Genomic DNA, 16,969 nt, shown 5'->3' with positions numbered 1-16,969 from the left:
GGTTTTTACTTGGCAGATTCTAGAGCTATTCTAGAACAGAATACTAAAATTGATAAAGAAAGTCTTGCGTTATTTACAAGGAATGAAAGGCCTCATGATGACATATAGAAGATCTGATTGACTCCACATAGTGGGATATTCATGTTCTTATTATGCGAGAGTGAATATATATCCAGACGTTAATTTTCTATCATCTCGCAAAGGAGAGCTTATTTCATGGAAAAGCCCAAAGTAAACTGTCACTACATCATCCACAATGTATGATAGTTTGTAGTGTGTTATGATGCAACGGGCAGGTGAACTGACTAAAGAAGTTTATACCCGGTTTAAAGGTGGTTGACGACATCTATAGACCACTTAAAGTTATACTGCGATTATAATCTGGCAGTACAGTATGCTCACAACATAAGTCAAGTGGTGCTGCCAAACACATTGACATAGAGTATTATATTGTGAAAGATAAAGTCCAGGATCAAGTCATAAGTCTTGAGCATATAAGTACAGAGAAGATGCTCGCGGATCCGCTTACAAAAGGCTTACCACCCAACATGTTCAGAGGACATGGTGTTCAGAGAACATGTAGCTAGCATGGGTTTAAGAGAAAGCCTATAAAATTCCTGGACAAAAGAAGGCCCAAAAGATGAGTATCTATTTCAGAACAGAGTAGTGAGTTGTAGCTATTAAGTCTATCGGCAATGGACCGTGACGATGAGACATGCTCTATGAGCTAATCTATAATGGAATGAACAAAAGTAAATGATATGAAAGTGAAAGATGGAATGAGATCAAGGGGGAGAATGTTAGTTGATCTCCACCAATAGGCCCATTGGGCCCTTGTATCTGCTCCCTGATCGGGGGAGCCCAATCCTAATATGGTTGGTGGACCCCTGTCGCACAGCATAAATAAAAGAGAGGTAGGGATCACGGCTGGAGCTACAAGGTTCACTAGAGCCGCCATCCCACCTACAGAAAACCCTAATCCGATCAAAGGTCATGCTGCCAGCGATGGGATGTGCCCCGCCACCGCGTCGCTCCCTCTGCAGGGTCTCCACAGCGCCACTGGTGATCGTCTCCACCGTGCTGCACGCCTTCTACACCGCGGCACCGGTGTCTCCCCGCTACGGTGCATCTACTGAGAAGGCGAGGAGCCTTCACCGCATCTACGATTACACACAGAGAGGTACACATTCGATTCTAACACATCGAGGCAGCCACCACCATCACCACCGACGGTGGTAATGGCGCTGCCGCCGCAGGGACGGCGGCCGCGGTGGCGGATCACAAGTACCTGAGAGACATCGTGTTGAGCATCGTGATCGCCGGCAAGGACATGAGCGTGGAGGCGCTCGCCTAGTTCTTTTACATGGCATGCAAGCACCCGCGGGTCCAGGAGAGGGTCTGCCGGGAGGCTGGGGAGGCCACCGCCGGTGAGACCGCGTCGTCCGTGGACGAGTTCGCTCGGAGCCTCACCGATGAGGCGCTGGGCAAGATGCACTACCTGCACGCTGCCCTGACGGAAATGCTCAGGCTCTACCCTGCGCTTCCCTTGGTGAAGAATAAGGATCGGATGGAGCAGATTGATCAGTTGCCATTACTCCATAGTACATTACGTTGTTTAATTAATTTGTTTAGTTGTGTGATCATCCATCAATATACTAATATACAACTCCATATAGCTTCTAGAATTGGCGCAAGGAGAGCGATTTGAGTACTGTTTAGCTACTATTCACCAACCGCCCGCAGCCACGTGGACTCGTGCGTGTGTAGGCATCGGTTTCGCCTCTCCAGATTAATTGAGCCTCTCTTCCTTCACCGCTTTTGCCCTCGCTCTCTCCGTCAAAGTAATATAAAAAAATCCTCAGCCAGCAGCGTGCCTCGCCGCCTCCGTCCATGTTTCTTCCTCTTCCTCTCCCTCTCCCATAGATGCGACGCTTCCTCTCCCCCAACGGCGGCGGATGCTGATGCGGCATCCTTGCTTGACGGATCCTGCGCGCATGGACCGCTTCATTCATCACCTCTTCCTCTCCACCGGCGGCGGCGGCGGTGGCCAGCCTTGCCTAGGGTTGCGTGCCGCACCAAGACGGAGAGGCGGCGGCGGACACTGATACGGTGTCCTTGCTTGATGGAGCCTGCGAGCATGGACCGCTTCATTCGTCGCTTCTTCCTCTCCACCGGTAGGAGCGGCGGCCAGCCATGCCTAAGGTTGCGCGCCACACCAGACGGAAAGGCAATGACAGCGACGGCGCTTGGGCCGTCGGCATCCATGAGGCAGGAGCGACGATAAGAGGCCATCCTCATCCTCGTCTCCGCCAGCAAGCATGGGCTCCCAAGTGTACCTCGCCGACGTCCTAACACTGAGGTTCATGCCCCCTCCTCTTTCATCTCGATCTGTTTTCCAATCTTCATTTGCTTGCTGTTTGGGTAGGTCTTACCTACCTGCGTTTGTGTGATTTCCAAGTCCGAGAAGTGCTCTAGGCTGAACATCCCCGTCTCTCTATGTGCCACACCCCTTCATCGCTCCTCTCTCTCAAATTTACCTAGACTGGTTAATTCTTCATACTAGGGTTCGAGCAGATCATGGTGCGAGCGGAGGATGCACATATAGCCAGTTGTTGTTTATGCAGTTGTAAGTTTAGATGCAAGCCCGATATGGTCAGGAAAAAACCTGAGCAGCTATGTAAATATGCTACATGACGATTTTGTTTTTTTTCCTGATTCGATGTCCTCTCTTCCAGGCAGCCAGGTCCGTTGGTGGAGCAGCGGTGGCAGTGTCCAAACCAATTCATTTTATTTTTCAGAAAACATTGATCTATGATAGTTAGTTTGCTGCATACCAATTTGACTGGGATTATCTCATACTATGGTTCCGTGCTTATTTATGTGTCAATGTATGTACGTGCCATCTTTATATGTACACAAATGCAACTTATAGCATTTCCCTATTGTTGATTTATGCTAAAAATCACTTTATTTTTACAGTTATATGCCAATGGAGATTTGCAAGATCTTGATTCACAATGGAACCTCATGCTGGGTATGGTCTCCAGTTTTCTTCTTTCAATAATGAGAATGTGAGATTAATAGTGTTTTTAGAATTTTAGGTACTCATCCTGTCATTTCTGTTTGTATTATTTTTTATGGTTAGATTAGATGCCAATAATTTATAGATTCACCAGTAATTTTGTACCAGTACATTCAGAAGTTGCACTTCATTCCCTTAATGCAGAGAGCATTTGGTTTGTTATAGTTTGCCTACTTCTAGATTTGGAGCTGCAAACCTCATTTTATTTTACTTTGTTTCCATGAACCAAACTGTTTTTGTTGTGCTGCCTATTCCCTCCAAATTTGAAGGTCAGTTCTGCCTATATAAATCTCTATTCTCATTTTGGGGCTTTGTCTACATAATGCATTTTAGTCGCTGGGCATTTGCCCCTAATTAATGAATGCTTATGTTACTTACGACAACCTATTTAGCAATAGACAATACCTATGTTGTAGACCTATACTTTTTTTTATCAACCAACCAACATTGCTGACTTTGTTCTTTTCTTATGTTTGCTGTGGGACATACAGTAGCATGGAGTGTTTTAGTGTGGCCTCTGCTTCTAATCACCTGTATAAATATATGTTTTTCTATTCACTGCAGAGCTCATTCCTTCTATTTAATTTAGTATCCTTATCATGATATGCTGAGATTATGGTGTTAGCCTTCTGCAGTGTAGGAGTACCTTTTCTTAGGAAACAGATTCTATATTTTTACATAATAAGTTCTTATAGGACCCTTTTTCGTTTACTATCAGTCTTTTCCTTTGTTCGAAAAATAGATATCCGTACTAGCTACATGTACACCTCAAGACACAAATGCATCCTAAAGTTTCCTAATCTTTGCTATAGCACCCTCTTATCCTTTTGGATTTGATGGCAATGACGATGTTCTTTTCACGGTTTGCAAAAATCGTTACCTGTTTACAATGTGTATAAGATAAGTTGCATCCAAATTGGAGGAAGTGGGGAAGTTGATAGGAAAGTGCAGTTCCTGTTTAGTTTTGTTATGGTCCATTCACTCAACATATATATATATATATATATATGTTCCTTCAAATCAAATAAGTGTAGGAACATGCATCATATTTGTGCCATCCAGTGCACCAATGAGAACTCACTGGTCTTGCCTAATTACTGAAGTAAACTTATCACCCATTGACCCATTGTTGGTGTAGTCTAGATTCCAATATGGGGGCTCTACTATACAGAAGATGGTTCGTATAGATGGTTCTTTTACATTATATGCCTCTAAATGACAGACTCAACTCAAGAGATTTTATAGCAATCGTATTTTTTGTTCATGTACGGTGGGTCCAGCCCCTGTGAGCCATGTGGTTTGGCCTGCCAAGCTATATTAAGTTTTTTTTCTTGAATTAATATTACTACTCCTTTGTCATCAAACAAATGACATTTTCTGATTTATTCATGCAGGTATAACACGCTGCACATAGCGCCTAGCATTGCTATGGCTAAGTCGACATAGCTTGCAAGGTTCCCACAGGATCAAATAATGCTACCGATCACTCCTCATAAGCTTCACAGATGATTTGAGACCATCCATTTCTTGCTTTTTCACATATGACTTTAGGCCATCCATTTCTTGCGTTGGTTTGACTCAATTAGTAGGCACTCTATGTTAGTTATATAATGCATTAACTGCTATGTATTGTTAGTTGATCTCCACCAATAGGCCCAATGGCCTATTGGGCCCTGTCTCTACTCCCTGATCGGGGGAGCCTAACCCTAATTCGGTTGGAGGGCCCCTGTTGCACAGCACACATAAAAGGAAGGTGGGGTGAGGGCTCGGACTACGAGGTTGACTGGAGCCACCACACCCACCTACAGACAAACCCTAATCTGATCCTAAAGCGTGCTGCCAGCGACGGGATGGCCCACCGACTCCGCCGTCTCCCCTGCAGGTCACCACCCGGGCCACTGGACCTCGCCACCGAGTCGGAGCTGCCTCGACACCGGCGTCCGTGAGGTCACAGCGCAACCGCGCACGGCGAATGGAATGTTACCCGGATCTACGGGTTACACACAGAGAGGTACACATTCAATCGATCCTAACAATGGTACCAGAGCCAGGTTACTAAGTGTGTAACCCTAACCCTAAACGGGTAAAAGCAAAGAGAGAAAGAGACCGGGGTACTGTCTACCGGTCATCACCGCCACCGTGCGAGGGGGAAAGGAGCCGCACCGTTCGACGGCGCACGGCAAAAGTAAAGAAAAGAACAGATCCATTCGGATTAGAGAAGAAATAGGGCCCTAGGCTCACAGAGCCGAAACCCTAACCCTAGAACTGGGATAACCTTTTTGGGTGAACAAGCAAAAGAAAAGAAAAAAAAGAGACAACTCAAATCAGAGAAAAGAAGAGAAAAATCCAAACCCTAATCACCGGGCGAATCGTTTCGCCGGCGAGGGAGAAGAAGACCGAGCCGGGAAAAATTTTCACCGGGCTCGGCCAAGGGGGCGCCACGGCCAGGCCGCTCGATGGCGGCGTGCTCACCCGCTGGGGAGCGTGCACGCCAGCGAGGGGGGCGGCGACGGCGCCATGGCTCTGCCCCTCCACCGTTTTCGCCCGCTCGGTCGCCGCTCGGTGGTCACAGCTCTGAGAAGAGAGAGCAAAGAGAGAGAAGGGCAAGGGGCGAATGAAGCTAGGGTTGCGATGAGCCGAGCGGTGCTGGGGTTTTGACCGGCCAAAACGCCCGCTCGGCCGTCCGATTGGAATCAATGACACCGATTGATCGGGCTGGCTTTCAGCCCAGACGGGTGCGCGTGCCAGGCCGAATTCCCGGCCCAGGCCCAGGTTGCGGCCTGGGTGCGGGGGAGCGCGCGGGAAGGGCGTGTGGGCTGTGGGCCGTGGGCCGTTTTAGGTCGAAACAGTAAAGAGCAAGAGCCCAGTTTTCTTTTTTTTCCTTTTTCTGGAAAATTGAAAATGTAAAATGGCTCAAAAGAAAAATAGAAAAAGTAATTTTACCCTGTGGGTAAAATTCAAGAAATTGATGTAAAGTTTTTCCGCTGCTAAAGAAAAAGGATATTCTCCAGTGATTTTGAAACAACGTGATATTTAACTGGAGAAAAAGAAAAGTTTTTCCAGTAAATCTTTATTTCCTATAAATTGATTAATGGATTAAAGGAAATCGAAAATACAATTTTCCCTATGGGTAAAATTCAAGGAAAAGAGAATTTTTCCACAGCTAAAGAAAAGTTGTTTATTCTCCAGTTATTTTGAACCAATGTGGTATTTAATTGGAGAAAAAGAGTTTTGACATGATTATGATGTTGTTATTTTCTGACCAACGTTGTTAATAACAATATCGTAATGCTAATGATTTATGCATTAATTCTACTTCTGCCCAACGGTGATGTAGAATTAGTGTATAAGAAAAGTTGATAATTTTAATGATTTATGCATTAATTCTACTTCTGCCCAATGATGATGTAGAATTAGTGTATAAGAACATATGTTAATTTTAATGATTTATGCATTAATTCTATTTTTGCCCAACGGTGATGTAGAATTAGTGTGTAAGAACAGTTATGAAAGTTAAAGATTTATGCATTAATTCTATTTCTGCCCAACGGTGATGTAGAATTAGTGTATAAGAATAGTTGTATATTTTGATTTTGACCAACGTTGGAATCAAGGCATGCAAATGGTGTTATTTTATGTTAAGAAAAGTTTTGACCTGATTTTCATCTTGTCTAAGGTGGACTGAGTAGTCACCTCACCGTGTTCCACTGAGATTGTGGCACCGGTGAGGGAGACAAAAGTGAATGGTGCCACTTGGGCAACTAAAGAAAGGGATTTTGAATCCCAAAAGATATCCTATGGCTTTTGAGCATAGGAAGTGGGTCACTGCAAACAAGAAATGTTTGGCGGTGATAAAGAACATGATTGAACCTGTAATTGTGGGCTCAATCCCAGAATGTGACACGGTCACCGAATACCTCGATAGAATAAAGAGTCAGTTCACTGGCTCTTCAAAGACATATGCCACTTAGCTGATAAAGCAGTTGGTCACAGAGTGTTACTCTGGAAATGGTGGCATAAGAGAGCTCACGATGCGTTATCGAAATTATGGCACTATCGTTTAGGCCATATTTCGAGGGAGAGAATAGAAAGACAAGTTAAGAATGATATTCTTCCTCCATCAGAGCTCTCAGATTTAGAACAATGCAGAGAATGCATAAAAGGAAAGTATGTAAAGAAGATTAAGAAAGATGACAAAAGAAGCGTAGAAATTTTACAGATTATTCACACAGACATCTGTGATCAGCTTTCCTATAAAGAGTGTGGATGGTTATGTTTCATTCATAACATTCACAGATGATTACTCCCATTATAGCTATATTTATCCAATCAAAGAAAGAAAAGATGTATTGGATAAATTTAAGATATTAAAGATTAAGATAGTCAGGTCTGATCGTGGGAGAGTACCACGGTCGGCATACCCTAAAAGAATGGCATAGTAGCCTAGTATTCTACACCGGACGAACCTCAGCAGAATAGAGTAGCTAAAAGAATCAATCGCACCCTGATGGATATGGTGGGCAGTATGATAAATTACTCCACCTTACAGTTGAGCCTGTGGATGGAGGCGTTAAAACCCCATTCATACTCTCAAAAGAGTATAAAGTAAGTCGGTGCCCAAAACACCGTATGAGTTGTGGACAGAAAGAGTGCTCTCACTAAACCACTTGTGTGGGGGGGGAGCCCTGCTAAGGCTAAAGTATTTAACCCAAACATTGGGAAGTTAGATCCCAAAATAGTAAGGTGTCATTTCTTTGGCTACCCAGAAAAGTCAAAAGGTTTCCGTTTTCTACTGTCCAGGGAGACATACAAAGTTTGTAGAAATGAGACACGCTGTCTTCCTAGAGGATGAAAAGATGAGGGGGAGCATGGTAGCTCGAGAAATTGTCCTTGAAGTGAAGCGGGTGTATGCGCCCACTCCAATGATTCATGAGCAATTTTTCTCACTACCCGCTGTAGCTGCACTGATAGTGCTAGATACTGTGGTGCCAGCACCTGTTGTTATCCCACCTGTGGCAACAATGAATGACAATGAGGAACCTGTTCTTCAGGATTCTATAGAACCTATTGCCACACATGAGGGGGAGCAACAACAGCCTCAAATAGAAGATGTGCCAAATGTGAAGGCCCCTAGTAGGTCTCAAAGAGTTAGAAAATTAGCTATTTCTGCTGATTATGAAGTGTATAACACTAAGGAATTTCAAATGAAAGATGAAATGAAATCGATGAATGTCAATAAAGTTTGGGATTTGGAAATAATTCCTAAAGGAGTCAAAACAGTAGGCTGTAAATGGGTCTACAAGACTAAACATGACTCTCAAGGGAATATAAAGACATATAAAGTGTAACTTGTGGCAAAAGGCTTTATGCAAAGAGAATGGATTGATTACAATGAGACCTTTTCTCCAGTCTCATGTAAAGTTTTCTTCAGAATCATAATGGCATTAGTGGCACATTACGATTAAGAATTACATCATATGGATGTAAAGACGGCATTTCTCAACAGAGACTTGGAGGAAAATATTTACATGGCACAACCGAAAGGTTTTGTCATGGAAGGAAAATAACAAATGGGATGCCGCATAAAGAAATCCATTTATGGATTAAAGCAAGCTTTAAGACAGTGGTACTTGAAGTTTGATCGGTCAATAAAGAATTTTGGGTTTTAAAGAGAATGTAGAGGACAATTGTGTCTATGCAAAGTTTAAGATTGGGGAGTTTATCTTCCTTATCCTGTATGTAAATGATATCTTACTTGCTAGTAGTGATGTCAGTCTACTACAGGAGACAAAGAAGTTTTGTTCTCAAAACTTGATATGAAAGATCTTGAGGAAGCATCGTTCGTTCTAGAGATCGAGATTCACCGAGATAGAAGAAAAGGGTATAATGACTGTCACAAAAGGCATACATGAAAAAGATCTTAAAGAAATTCAGTATGCATAAATGTAGTCCCTCACCTGCTCCTATAGTCAAGGGCGACAGATATGGGGATTTTCAATGCCCCAGGAACCAATATGAGCTCAATCGACAAAGTGAAAGTGGTTCCATATGCTTCAGCTGTCGGAAGCTTGCAACATGCTCAAGTATGTACGCGCCCTGACTTTGCATTTGTTACCGGGTTTTACTTGGCAGATTCCAGAGCAATTCTGGAATAGAACACTGAAATTAGTAAAGAAAGTCTTGCATTATTTGCAAGGAACGAAAGGCCTCATGATGACATATGGAAGATCTGATTCACTTCACATGGTGGGATATTCAGATTCTGATTATGCGAGAGTGAATACATATCCAGACGTGGATTTTCTATCATCTCGCAAAGAGGAGCCATTTCATGAAAAAGCTCAAAGCAAACTGTCACTACATCGTCCACAATATATGATAGTTTGTAGCGTGTTATGAGGCAACGGGCAGGTGAACTAACTAACGAAGTTCATACCCGGTTTAAAGGTGGTTGACGACATCTATAGACCACTTAAAGTAATACTGCGATGATAATCTGGCAGTACAGTATGCTCACAACATAAGTCAAGTGGTGCTGCCAAACACATTAACATAGAGTATTATGTTGTGAAAGATAAAGTCCGGGATCAAGTCATAAGTCTTGAGCATATAAGAACAGAAAGGATGCTCACGGATCCGCTTACAAAAGGCTTACCACCCAACATGTTCAGAGGACATGGTGTTCAAAGAATATGTAGCTAGCTTGGGTTTAAGAGAAAGCCTAAAATATTCCTGGACAAAAGAAGGCCCAAAGATAAGTATCTATTTCAGAACAGAGTAGTGAGTTGTAGCTGTTAAGTCTATCGGCAATGGACCATGACGATGAGACATGCTCTATGAGCTAATATGTAATGGAATGAACAAAAGCAAATGATATGAAAGTGAAAGATAGAATGAGATCAAGGGGGAGAATGTTAGTTGATCTCCACCAATAGGCCCAACGGCCTATTGGGCCCTATCTCTACTCCCTGATCGGGGGAGCCCAACCATAATTCGGTTGGAGGGCCCCTGTCGCACAGCACACATAAAAGGAAGGTGGGGTGAGGGCTCGGACTACGAGGTTGACCGGAGCCGCCACACCCACCTACAGACAAACCCTAATCCGATCCTAAAGCGTGCTGCCAGCGACGGGATGGCCCACCGACTCCGCCGTCTCCCCTGCAGGTCACCACCCGGGCCACTGGACCTCGCCACCGAGTCGGAGCTGCCTCGACACCGGCGTCCGTGAGGTCACAGCGCAACCGCGCACGGCGAATGGAATGTTACCCGGATCTACGGGTTACACACAAAGAGGTACACATTCAATCGATCCTAACATGTATATATTAGTTATATCATGCATCTGTATTTCCCAGTTAGTATGCCTGATACTCCTTGTGGAATAGATTAGCATAGCTGTATTTTCCTCTTGCAGTTTTCCTCACAATCTTAAAAGTTGTACGTACAAGGCAATAGTGAAATAAACTATGCCAAGGTCTATGTGTCGCTGAAGCTCTTATACTCAACACCAAATAGCATGGAACAAATAGATTATCACCGTGACTATGCATAGTATACAGGCGCGGCGGAGCGCGCCTACATACCTAGTTCGTTTCATGTTTCATGAGAACAACAAGGAGTGCTTCTCGGACGATGTGCTGCCGGGCGGCTTCAGCGTCGGCAAGGGAGACGTCGTGTTCTACGTCCCGTACGCCATGGGGCGAATGGAGTACCTGTGGGGCAGCGATGCCGAGGTCTTCCGGCCCGAGCGCTGGCTCGACGAGAACGGCGAGTTTCAGCAGGAAAGCCCCTTCAAGTTCACAGCTTTTCAGGTAGGTGACCCACACGTGCTGCAGTCTATTTATACAGTGATGTGACGACATACTCTGAGCGTTGCCCCCCGTCAAATTATTACAGGCCGGTCCGAGGATATGCCTGGGGAAGGAATTCGCGTACAGGCAGATGAAGGTGCTGGCGGCCGTGCTGCTCCGCTTCTTCGTGTTCAGACTGCGGGACGAGGAGGCCAGCGTCAACTACAGGGCCACCATCACGCTCCTCATTGAACACGGCCTCCATCTGATGGCAACGCCGGGATGAGTGACAGTTTATCGGTTTCTTATGTGGAAGCATTAAGGCATCCACAATGTATAGCATCGTCGACGTTTATTTACGAAGTGATGAGACTTCTGCTGTTAATAAATTGGTCCCATTGCCGAGATGATTGACAATTTTTTATATCGCATATTTTTAGAATGGGGTGTTTGATTTGTGGAACGAAGTAGTCTGGTACCATCTCACTTTTTAGGTTTTTTTTTATTTAGTTTGTGAAATAAAATAAATTGATCTATCAGCATTTTGGTCCTCACGTATAATCCTCCATCGCCTCTGCTCATCCCTTCTCCAATCGTTAGCACCATGATAACAAGAAAATGAAAAACACAAATCCAAATACTCCGTATATCTTGTACTTTCCGTTTAGAAATAAATCTAAAAAAACTCGATTCGTGGGGTACGAGAGCTCCGGGCATCGTGCTTAAAGGCCTGTTTGGTTTCTCATGACTAAAATTTAGCTACTAAAACTAATAACTAAACTTTAGTCACCCATGTTAGGTTATAGTGACTAAAAGTGACTAAAGGCCATTAAAGCAGTTCAACAAAGACCAAACTATCCCTAATGAATGCCCAAATCAGTATGGGGGACCAGCAATAATGAGGGGCAACCCTTGTTCACTGGGCACTTTAGCCAACTAATATGACTAAACTACTTTAATACCTTTTTAATCAGTTTGTTTGGCACTTTAGTAGCTAAAAAGTGACTAAAGTTTAAACTTTAGCAGGGGACCAAACAAGCTCTAAGAAGAAAGACTTTCTCACGTAGATCAAGAAAATCCTAGCTCTAAATCTTTCATATACAGTGGTATCGTAGCTCCTGTAAGATTGAGCTGACGTTAACATGTGCTTTGACGTGGAGGAAGCGAAAGGATTTTTTGCGCCTCCACCTAGCAAAACGCGCCCCGTGCGGCTCGAACCCGAGTCGAAAGGGTGCGACGCGGTCTAGCTAGCGACTCGGTGTAGCGTCCGCTAAATAATTACAATTCAACAAAAAGCGTCGATCGATAGCTTGTGGCCCCGAAAGGTAGTGCAAATAATCCCAGCGAGACACTAATCCAGGTCTGCAGCCACGTCACGTGACCCCTGGATTTTGAGAAGGTTGGCGATCATCGAATTGTTGGCGATCATCGAATTGATTTGGGACAGGTTATTGGATCTTACCGTGTCGAGTTGAGAGAGCAGTGCTTGGCGTTGGCGGTGGAAGCGGACGCGAGCGCTACTGCATGACTTTGCGGGCTGCTCCTGAGGCAAGTGAGGCCCATTCATCAGGCCCTTGAACGGTTAAGGGGGTGTTTGGATCTTTAGTCGCTCCTAAAATTCATGTCGCATCGAATGTTTAGATACTAATAAAGAGCATTAAATATAGATTAATTACAAAATCAATTACATAGATGGAGATTAATTTGCGAGACGATTTTAAGCCTAATTAATATGTCATTAGCACATGTTTACTGTAGCACAAACGTTGTCAAATCATGAATTAATTAGGTTTAAAAGATTCGTCTCATAAATTAGTCGCAAGTTGCGTAATTAATTTCGTAATTAGTCTATATTTAATGCTTCATGTATATGTCTAAATATTAGATGTGACATGAACTTTAGGAGGGGCAGAAACCAAACGGGGCCTAAACCCTAGAGAGAAAGGAGAGAAGGGACGCGGGGAAGCACGAAGCAGGTGACCGGCGCCGCCCTTTGCTCGACCCCCTCGGCTCTCCCGCATCTCTCTAACCGCCGGCGCCGGCCATCGTTCCAGCTTGACATGGCTGCGACGGCACCGGCCTTCACAGGCAACCTGAAGGTGAGTTCTTGAAAGATCCCCATCCGCCATCGTCCGGTTCGGGTCACTTTGCCGGTTCCGGCGCGCTGCGGGCGCGGCATCAACACCACCCATGGCCACCACCCCCATCCCCAAGCGCTGTCGCAGGTCCCTGCGCGGGCGCAGGATGGGGGTAGGGGCGGGCATGGATGATTTGCCGCCGAGCTGTGCTGATTCGGGGCCCCGGCGTCTGTGGCATTCAGCCCTCCATTTTGCGCTTAGTAGTAGGTTCAGTTCTCTGCAGTCAATAGCTCAAACACTCCTGTACATAGATCTTGGGTTAACGTGACTGCGAATGTTATGATTTTATTGGGCATCCTTTTAGTGGATTGAATTGATTGTAGCTTGAACCTTTGATCCTGATTATCTACCATTTTATCCCCCCTGGTTGTGGTGTTCTATGTTTGTGTGAATAAACTATTGGCATTTTCTCTCTCCTGAGAGATGAAATGGGACATAGTAGATTTATGCGTATATTATTTCAACATATTTAGTAATGTGCTGACCAGTATATGCAGAATTCAATTACCTTTTCTATTTATTTTGTCAACGAAGTGAGCAAAAAACAACGGTGTGTTATGTGTGGCCATGTTGCATGAGCGAAGAAGCATGCATTTCTGTTTTGCTTGAAAAGAAAATAGTTCTGCAACTAAAATCTCAAGTAACCAAAATGTTATTTCTGAATCTGCAGTTCTGCACCATGTTGATGTCAAGTACTAGTACTGATGGTTGTTTTTCTTGATATTTGCAGAAAGCACTTGCAGGTCTGAGAAGAATCAATTTAGATGGGTTGCGATGGCATGTATTTGATGCTAAGGGTCAGGTTAGGATTATTTTTTCTAGTTTGAGTTGGAAGGGTCAATTTACCGTAAAAAAGGATATGTTGTGAGGTAAATTGTCTATGTGAAAGGTGCTTGGACGGTTGGCTTCCCAAATAGCTGTTGTGCTTCAAGGCAAGGATAAACCAACCTATGCACCACATGTGGAAAATGGAGACATGTGCATTGTACTTAATGCAAAGGATATCAGTGTTACAGGAAGGAAAATGACAGATAAGATTTACTACTGGCATACAGGGTTAGTAAATCACAGCCAAAAAGTTGTTGGTTACATTATTTTTGAGATTTTTGTTTACTTTCTCTTGTTATGTGTTTATCCCCAAATAGGTATGTTGGCCATTTGAAGGAAAGGAGGCTCAAGGACCAGATGAAGAAAGATCCAACTGAAGTGATTCGCAAAGCTGTGCTGCGCATGCTTCCCCGCAACAGACTGCGTGATGTAAGTGAAACTTCATTTCTCTTTCATTCTGCATGCAAGGCTTAGACAGTTAGACATGAGCTCTTTTGTTTGAGGTTGAATAACTAGATTTTAATGCTAGCTTTATTTGCTGTTTCTAACATTGTAATGAATACTGCATATATCCTCTTTTTCATACTTTTATGTATTACTAGGATCATTCCCGTGTGCACGATGGGAACAAAATAATATCATGATAATTTAAAAAAACATAAGTCTCTAATACATGTGTATGGCTAAAGTTTTCTTACGTTCACAATTTCAGCTGGTTTTGGAGCCCCTGTATGTCTTTCTTATTCGCTAAAACCAATGAAGCTCCAGCTAGTCTCTGTAAAAATCAATATCGTAAGGATGAACATTTGGAACACTTTCTGAATAGGTAAAATTTTAGCCTACTGTGGCAAAGAGACAGTATTCTTTACTGCCAAACCATAGTAGTTCTTCCTTCCTGGTTTGACCCTCAATGTTTGAAATGCTATTTTAGTACAATTTCTATGCATAAAGCTGTAGAGTTTGATGCCATCAAGAGAAAAATATCCATTTTCCATTTCATTAACCAAGACACCTCTATCATTAAGTAAACGGGCTACGATAATCCAGTAGCATTATTCAGTTATATCTATTATAGGACCTCTATCATTTCGAACTGAATATACCAAACAGTAAATATCAGTCGTCTTCCTGGCTTGAAGGACCAAAATGTTTTTTATATAACAATTTTATAGAACTACAACGAAATATCCAGTTCATCACCATCGCTTAGAGGTCTGGTAATAGCATACATCTTCTTTGAAGAGATTGTAGAGTTCGGCACAGTAATCATCAAGCCTCCTAATGTCTGAACTATCATCATCAAGCGTCCTTATGCCTGAACTATCAACAATTGCCAGAATCTCATGCAGGTCACATAGAGTGTCGAACTTCCAATCTTCCTTCTCCACTTTGACATAGAACTGATTGATACCCTCAAGGGTGAGCTCATCTCTCTTGACGAGAATCCTAACAGGCTTGTTCATGAACTTGTGGGTGATCTCAAGGGCCTCAGGGGGCATGGTAGCTGAGAACACACCGACCTGAATCTTCGATGGAAGAAGCTGGAAGATATCATAGATCTGCAAAGGGCACATGCAAGTTGAAGCCAAACAGCTTATAAGCTATCAAAAGATATCTGCAAAGGGCACATGTCAGTTGAAGCCAAGCAGCTTACATGTCAGTTAAGGCAAGCAGCTTATAAGGAGGAAAGAACAGTTCAAAGCTGGTTCAGGAACATTAGATGACCATATCAGCAAGTTCCGCCACAAATTAAATTAGCTTTATATGCATCCCAATACTACATTTGACCTATGAATATCACAATCCTAAATCACCGAAATATGGATTAGTTGTGATCTGCAGTTTCTTTCCCCGTCCGAAACTTTGGCTCACTTAAATCTGGGACACTTATTGGAACAGGTCTGATCCAGCCTTGGAGTACCGAGGGGGAGTCTAAGCTGCAAAAAATGTGGATTCCCAATCTTAGATAGGGGGAAACATTTGTTGGGGGGGGGGGGGGGGGGGGGGGGGGGGGGGGGGGGGGCGCTTTTGTTTTCTTTTACTACAGAAGTACCAGTTTGTGCATGTGTCCTGGTGTTAGTTTCTTCAGGAAACGGACATTGAACTTAACAGTGCAGATTTCATTATTGCTCACTGAGCCATGAAATTCCAACCTACTCTGTATAAGCTTAGTTATCTTTACTTTGTTGCTTCTTTTTTCATGAATCAATTGCTGCTAGAGAGGTTTAATTTGCATGTACTCTGCTGTTAATGGATTATTACCTTTCTCCATTGCATTGCTGAACCCACAATCTGCTTAATGACCTGTCGAATTTTGTTAATGCCGTGTTGTGAACACTGGTTAACAAAATATTTGGAGATTTTAAGCTAGAACTATATATATCGATGGACAACTTTCGTAGTATTTCATTATCTGATGATCATATTTTCCTTGGTACTGTTACACGCAATTGAGATGTTATATTAATTTGCAATATTGTGTTTGTGTACTGATGGCCTGTATATTTCATAACATTGTATTGACCGTGGTTTCATAACATCGTATTGGTTGAGGAATCATGCCTTTTTTTCTTGTCACGATAAATATGCTTGGTGTTTGACATATACTGCTCTGGTCCTCCAGGATAGGGATCGCAAGCTGAGGATATTTTCTGGGAACGAGCATCCATTCCATGATCGCCCTCTTGAACCTTTTGTGATGCCGCCACGGCAAGTACGCGAGATGCGCCCCCGAGCAAGGCGTGCAATGATAAGGGCCCAGAAGAAAGAGCAGGCAAACAGAGCCAAGGAGGAAGAAGATGCTAAGAATGCCACAGCTGAGATCACTGCGTAGGCTCCTGATGTGTTGCATGCTGCAAATTTGTTAGATGCTGTTTTAGGTTTATCTTTTTTTGCTTGATAGCCTTTCGAGTGGAATAGGCACTAGAAGCTGGGAACGTGCCAACCTCGTTCTGAATCACCGTTGTATTTCTATTACATTTTGTAACGGGAAACCCTGCCTGTCACAGCTGCTTTCTGTAAGTGAATAAGGCCCTCTGAATTGTTGAACTCCGGATCTCAAGAGTGCACATAAGTCCAGAAACGAAGGGAAATGTCCACAGAAAATTTACCACGATGTAAGTTTGTTAATT

The 16,969-nt window shown here is 43.6% G+C and overlaps 2 protein-coding genes and 1 long non-coding RNA gene across 4 annotated transcripts; all 3 read left to right on the top strand.

Moving 5' to 3' along the window:
* Positions 1 to 2,560: 2,560 nt before the first annotated feature.
* Positions 2,561 to 4,513, top strand: LOC136453718 (uncharacterized). The gene is made up of 4 exons (XR_010759065.1): positions 2,561 to 2,626; positions 2,736 to 2,888; positions 2,980 to 3,034; positions 4,477 to 4,513. It is a non-coding gene; the product is annotated as an uncharacterized lncRNA (long non-coding RNA).
* Positions 4,514 to 10,425: 5,912 nt separating this feature from the next.
* LOC136453720 (cytochrome P450 704C1-like) lies at positions 10,426 to 11,256 on the top strand. 2 transcript variants are annotated; one of them, XM_066454277.1, is made up of 2 exons: positions 10,426 to 10,893; positions 11,006 to 11,256. In XM_066454277.1, the coding sequence occupies exons 1-2, from the start codon at positions 10,627 to 10,629 to the stop codon at positions 11,156 to 11,158; spliced, it is 420 nt and encodes a 139-aa protein (XP_066310374.1). In that variant the 5' UTR covers positions 10,426 to 10,626; the 3' UTR covers positions 11,159 to 11,256. The 2 variants fall into 2 exon arrangements, with proteins under 2 accessions (XP_066310374.1, XP_066310373.1); XM_066454276.1 differs by having other exon boundaries at positions 10,979 to 11,256.
* Positions 11,257 to 12,788: 1,532 nt separating this feature from the next.
* Positions 12,789 to 16,886, top strand: LOC136453717 (uncharacterized). Its single transcript, XM_066454274.1, has 5 exons — positions 12,789 to 12,971; positions 13,741 to 13,812; positions 13,900 to 14,066; positions 14,156 to 14,267; positions 16,462 to 16,886. The coding sequence occupies exons 1-5, from the start codon at positions 12,933 to 12,935 to the stop codon at positions 16,669 to 16,671; spliced, it is 600 nt and encodes a 199-aa protein (XP_066310371.1). The 5' UTR covers positions 12,789 to 12,932; the 3' UTR covers positions 16,672 to 16,886.
* The last annotated feature ends 83 nt before the right edge of the window (positions 16,887 to 16,969 follow it).

Source organism: Miscanthus floridulus, chromosome 5, assembly GCF_019320115.1.
Source record: "Miscanthus floridulus cultivar M001 chromosome 5, ASM1932011v1, whole genome shotgun sequence".
Taxonomy (NCBI): Eukaryota; Viridiplantae; Streptophyta; class Magnoliopsida; order Poales; family Poaceae; genus Miscanthus; species Miscanthus floridulus.
The sequence above is the reverse complement of the archived record's forward strand: the minus strand, read 5'-3'. Positions and strand labels throughout refer to the sequence as shown.